This window comes from Neophocaena asiaeorientalis, unplaced genomic scaffold (assembly GCF_003031525.2).
Source record: "Neophocaena asiaeorientalis asiaeorientalis breed wild unplaced genomic scaffold, Neophocaena_asiaeorientalis_V1.1 scaffold67, whole genome shotgun sequence".
Lineage (NCBI taxonomy): Eukaryota > Metazoa > Chordata > Mammalia > Artiodactyla > Phocoenidae > Neophocaena > Neophocaena asiaeorientalis.
Window position 1 is genome coordinate 2185613 of NW_020173731.1, and position 6162 is coordinate 2191774.

The following is a 6162-nucleotide window of genomic DNA, read 5'->3' on the forward strand; positions in this document are numbered from 1 at the left end:
AGCTATAAATGTCAATATCCATTTTCCTTTAAAAGAATGGCCTGTTTACTAAAAACACCTTCCAAGGGCCAACTATGATAAACCCACTAGTTCATAATATTGCTATTGATCTTTTTGTGCTCATGAATTCATTGTAAAGGAGTTGACAGCAGTCATGATTAGCACAATGTCCCCTGCAGTTTTTTTTTTTTTTAATATATTTTAAAGCTTTTTGGGTGTTTGGAAAGTAAGGAACAGATTTTTAGTTTTACTTGGGTACTTCTCTGCAATGAGGGTTGGTGTGTCTCATGTTGCTTTGGTGCTCCTTTCAGTAGGAGAAACCAACTGAAAACTTGCTGACATGATCTCTAGAAAGACAGGGAGATTATTAAAAGAAGATGTAGTGGGACACATTTGATAGCAGAATTGATTTGCTGACTTTTACCATATAATAAGCCCGCTATTGGCTATACATGGTGCATTTGTTTCTAGTAAGCTTTACAGCCTCACATCTAATTTAAAGCTCACATCTAATTTAAATGTCCTCACATATGGTCAGCTTAAAAATACCAACAATAAATAGATGCTAGTTGTGGAATGTTTCCTATGTGCCAGGCATTGTGCAAAGTGCTTTATATAAATGATCTCCAGTTCCCGCAAAAGCCAAGATTAGTATTATTATTTCCATTTTAAAGAAGAGGAAACAGGCTCAAGGATATAAGTTAATTCCCCTTGATCTCACACAGCCAAGAAGTGACTGTGCCTGGAGGCCCTCTATCAAGGTGTCCTTCATAGGCTTGAAGCCCCCTCTTCTGTCTCCATAGAATTATGTTTCCCTTACTCATGGGAAAGATGGGGTCAGCGAATATCTGCTTTGCTTAAAAGACTCAGTAACATTTGAGCCCATTTTTCCCAGAAGACCATTGTATATATATAATTATATATATAATTTTATATTTACATAATGTTATATATAATATAATTATATATTTATAATATAGATATATAAGTATTTATATATTTATTTAAAATAAATATGTGTATTTTATATTTTCCCCAGAAGACAATTTTATATATATATATAGTTATATATATAATTGTCTTCTGGGGAAAATATATATAAAATTAAAAATCATAAAGCAAACAAGGTATCACATTCCTGTGATAAGTCCCTCTTTCTAGAATATGACAGTTTGTTTGAAGTTAGCATTAGAGAATAGAGGGCCCTGCCCACTGGGCCTTACATAAAGTCACAGAATATTAACTGCATGTTAGTGTCACCCAAGTCAAACATTTCTCTCCTCCAGGTACTGAACCCAGCTTGCCCAGTTAGACTGGATGTGAAATGGGAAAACCCTACTGTGCACACATCTCCAAGGCCAAGAGGGCCACACCAGCTCTGAGTGAGAAGGGCCAATGGTGTTCTAAACTCCTCAGACTTGCCAAGTATTCCTGCCCATGGTAGAGGGCTGAAAAGCATGTGTATAATACCTTAACGTGGCCTCACAACCCCTGGGGAAGGGAAAAAGTGAATCGTGGCATATTCATGTGACTTGCCTCTGGCCCTGAAACTTCTATCTCATTAGTGGATATATGTATACGTGTAACTGATTCACTTTGCTGTACAGCAGAAACTAACACAGCATTGTAAAGCAACTCTACTCCAATAAAAATTAATTAAAAAAAAAAAACGATGAAATTGTATAGTCCTATCCTGAGAATGGAGTCTTCCTGATTTTGTCAGGGTTCAAAAACAGCAGCAGAGGGGCTTCCCTGGTGGCGCAGTGGTTGAGAGTCTGCCTGCCGATGCAGGGGAAAGGTTACTATCCAGGCCTCTCTTCCAAAAGCCCATTCCCATTGCTCTGCAATAACTGCTTCAACCAAATTCCATATTTTCTCTTCATTCCAAAAGTTCCTAACTAGGTTAACATCATACCAAAAAAAGTATATGATAATTATAATAGCAATTCTTAGAGGTTGTATTCACCATTAATTTATGCAAAGATTATTATATGCAAATAATTATATGCAAAATATATGCAAAGATTATTCTGAATAAAGAATAGCCATCATCAATAAAATCACAAAGCATGGTGTTTCCTAGATAGGACATCCATGTTTTATAACTGCATTTGTTTCACTGAGGAAGCAGGGCAATTCTCCAGCAATTTATTTTCTCATTAGGATTAGGGAAAGTCTTGTACTTCCTTATGGTCTCTCATTTCTGCTTATCTACTAACTATAAAGGACATAAATTCTAGATTTAGTAATTACTTATTCCGTCTTACTACCTTCCCCATGAAGGACAGAAGGAAGATAAATTTACCATGTTACACATATTTTATTCCCTATTTTATCAGCAAAAAATCTGAAACAGGGGCTTCCCTGGTGGCACAGTGGTTAAGAATCCGCCTGCCAACACAGGGGACACGGGTTCGAGCCCTGGTCCGGGAAAGGACCCATGCTCCACATGCCGCGGGGCAACTAAGCCTGTGCACCACAACTACTGAGCCTGTGCTCTAGAGCCCGCGAGCCACAACTACTGAGCTCACACGCCACAAGTACTGAAGCCCGTGCACCTAGAGCCTGTACTACGCAACAAGAGAAGCCACTGTAATGAGAAACCCATGCACTGCAAGGAAGAGTAGCCTCCCCTCGCCGCAACTAGAGAAAGCCCACGCACAGCAACGAAGACCCAACGCAGCCAAAAATAAATTAATAAAATTTTTTAAAAATCTGAGACACTCCCACAACAGTTCTTTCTCTGCTGGGGGAATGAATAGTATCTGGATACAAACTGAACAAGAGTGTAATGTGCACAGAGAAAGACAAACATCATATGGTATCACTTATATGTGGAATCTAAAAACGTACAAATGAACTTATTTACAAGGCAGAAATAGACTCACAGACATAGAAAACAAACTTATGGTTACCAAAGGGGAAAGGGGGAGGGATAAATTAGGAGTTTGGGATTAGCAGATAACACACTACTGTATATAAAATAGATACAACAAGGACATACTGCATAGCACAGGGAACTATATTAAATACCTTCTAATAACCTATAATGGAAAAGAAACTGAAAAAGAATAGATAGGTAGATAACTGAAAAAAAAAGAATATATATATATAACTGAATCATTTTGCTGTACACCTGAAACTAACACAACATTGTAAGTCAACTATACATCAATTTAAAAAAATTTTTTAAGTGTAACGGAGATGTTGAATTTAAATATATACATGAGGGGCTTCCCTAGTGGCACAGTGGCGAAGACTCCTTGCTCCCAATGCAGGGGTCCTGTTTTCGATCCCTGGTCCAGGAACTAGATCCCACATGCATGCCGCAATTAAGAGTTCACGTGCCACAACTAAGAAGCCAGTGAACTGCAACTAAGGAGCCCACGAGCCACAACTAAGACCCGATGCGACCAAATAGATAAATTAATTAAATAAAATAAATAAATATATACATGCATGACTCAGAGATTTCTCTATTTCAAAAAGAATACTATAATAAAAAGATTAATTATATATATATTTTTTGACCAAACAAATGTTTCAGTGAGTTCAGAACAGCACTAATTATACATCTTTTGCCTCTATTCACAGGTAATAAAGAATGCCATAGTTGAAAGCATTGAATATAGAAGACAGAATCCATCTCGTTGCTCTGTTTCCCTCAGTAGTGTTGAGGCAAGAAGATTCTTCAACAAGGAGTTTCTAAGCAAACCTACAGCATAGTTTGTGTACTGGAAAGCTTAGCAATTTCTGATGCAGAGGCAGTCTGAAATTCCATGACAACTGGATTTAAAAGCACAGGACGGATATTAACACTGGTCTCAAGAGACTGGTTAATACTCAAAGTTGCAGTTATTTAGCTGCATAGAATAATACCCTTAAAAGTTTGTTAGATTGACAGATGATGTCAATTGCGTAAAAATATACTTAGCTACATTTTCTATCAGTATGAATTTCCTGATGCAAATGTAGGGACATATGCTGTATTTTTAGCCATTCCTCACCAACTATCTTATGTGTTCCCTTTTTTAAAATGTGGTTTCTTTTTTAGAATATTTAAAGGTTCAGTCTCAATATGGAATTCTTTGTATTGTGTGTGAATGTAAGTCACTGACTGGATTTATTTGTGTCATGAGACAATATTTTTTATTTATATATGCGTAGATACATATATGAAATAAATACGTCTATATACAAATGAGCAAGAGGTAACTGAGTTGTTGTTTGTTATCTTTAACGAAATATTGCACCGTTGCTATGACAGATGCTCAGATTCATGGCTTTCAAACACAAAAGTTGTTAAACCTAAACTCAAATTTGAAACATCATTTTAAATCATGGTGATTTTCCTTAGAAAGTATGTATAATTTGTTGAGCAAATGGCATACATTTATTCAAAGTGTAGAAAAAAAAAAATTTAACCACTTCTAGTTTACTTTGCTGATATTACCCCGTTTGTCCAACAGAGAGCAGTTGACCTCAGAGAAGAATCCAGAAGAGTGACAAGGGCTGTATCTGCAAGGCTTGTCTTAGGGACAATCTGTATTGCATGACTGTGGTTTGTTACCATTGAACTGCTAAGGTTCAGAGTTAAGTGTTCCATATATAAGGGCTTCCTCATCCTTCTTTTTCTGAGTCTACCTTTCTTTAATCTCTTTGTTCATGTCTCTTTTGTCCTCTCACATTTCATTTACATTTCTACTTGTGAAGAAAGACAAAAAATGTAACAGGAAGGGAACACTTGAAAGTTCATTCTTTCATTGGTTGATTAATGCACACAGCAAATGAATGCCCACTACAGGCCACCAGGCATGTTGTAGGGTCTGGGGATACAGCACTGGACAAAACTGAAAAAATTGCCTGCCTTCAAGGACCTTACATTCTAGTGGAGGTGACCAACAATGAACAATACAAATAAGTTTCTAGAATGTTACCGATAAGTCCTAAGGAGAAAATTAAAGAAGGGAAAGAAGGAGATGGAAAATATTGGGGGTGTATAATTTTAAATGGGGCCCTGGGGAAGATCACAATGAGAAAGTTACATCAGATTAAAGATGTGAAAGAGCTGAGGGGGCAGGACCTGTGGATATTTAAGGGAGGAGCATTCCCCGGCAGAGGGAATAGCAAATGCAAATGCTCTTAGGTGGAGCGCCAAGCATGTTCCAGGAACAGGAAAGAGACCAATGTGCCCAGAGCAGCGTGGGAGGGGTAACAAATTAATTTTCACTTATTTGTTCAAGACATAGCAATACTGTTTATATTTAATTTGTCCTTCAAAATACCCCTGTGGAATAACAAGACCAAGAGAGGTTAAGAGACTTGTCCAAGGTTAGTAAAGTCTGGGCTGGAGCCCTATTCTCTTGACCTCATGGCCTCTGTATCACAATTGACAGTGCTTCCTAGAAACTAACTCGATGAACACTTTAAAGACTATTGATTATAAAACTGGAATGATCTAGGGTCCTTGCTTTTTCTTTGTTCACATGCCTTCAGTTTCTTAACGCCAATAACAGAGGCTCCTTAACTAGGTCAGTGTTGCCAATTTGTTCATTTATAAATTTACTAGAGTTCTGATTTTATAAAAATACATTTTGATGACAAGTTAAATCTATAAATTTATATTTTCATTCTATCTCTGTCTCAATGAATCACTGATAAGTGAAATGTCCTCTTAGTCTTCTTGCAAACCATCCACATGCCTCAGTGATTTGGGCGTAGTTCTTTGCCTTTTTGACATACGCATTTGCCTGTTGTTCATGCCCATGACTGGGATCCTACTTTACTTCATCTGGTGCAATCTGATCATTTTCAGGTAACTTTTTTGATAAGTAACAAAAACACCAAGATAGGGCTTCCCTGGTGGCGCAGTGGTTAAGAATCCGCCTGCCAATGCAGGGGGCACGGGTTCGAGCCCTGGTCCAGGAAGATCCCACATGCCACGGAGCAACTAAGCCTGTGCACCACAACTACTGAGCCTGCGCTCTAGAGCCTGTGCTCCGCAACAAGAGAAGCGACTGCAATGAGAAGCCCGCGCACCGCAACGAAGAGTAGTCCCCCTGCTCACCACAACTAGAGAAAGCCCGCACACAGCAACGAAGACCCAATACAGCCAAAAATAAATAAATACAATAAATTAATTTTTAAAAACCCACCAAGATA

At 37.9% G+C, this 6162-nt stretch overlaps 1 protein-coding gene across 3 annotated transcripts in view; it reads left to right on the plus strand.

Moving 5' to 3' along the window:
- The window catches only part of PLA2G4A (phospholipase A2 group IVA), a 152658-nt gene extending 148454 nt beyond the window's left edge, over positions 1–4204 (plus strand). Inside the window, exon 19 of one of the 3 annotated variants that reach the window (XR_003003926.1) lies at positions 3595–3639. Coding sequence is in view for 2 of the 3 variants with exons in the window: in XM_024751088.1 (XP_024606856.1) it covers positions 3595–3726 (132 nt within the window). In the remaining variant the exon portion in view is untranslated. Of the gene's footprint in view, positions 1–3594 lie in introns of all 3 variants that reach the window. The other 2 variants (XM_024751088.1, XM_024751089.1) reach the window with 2 other exon arrangements.
- The last annotated feature ends 1958 nt before the right edge of the window (positions 4205–6162 follow it).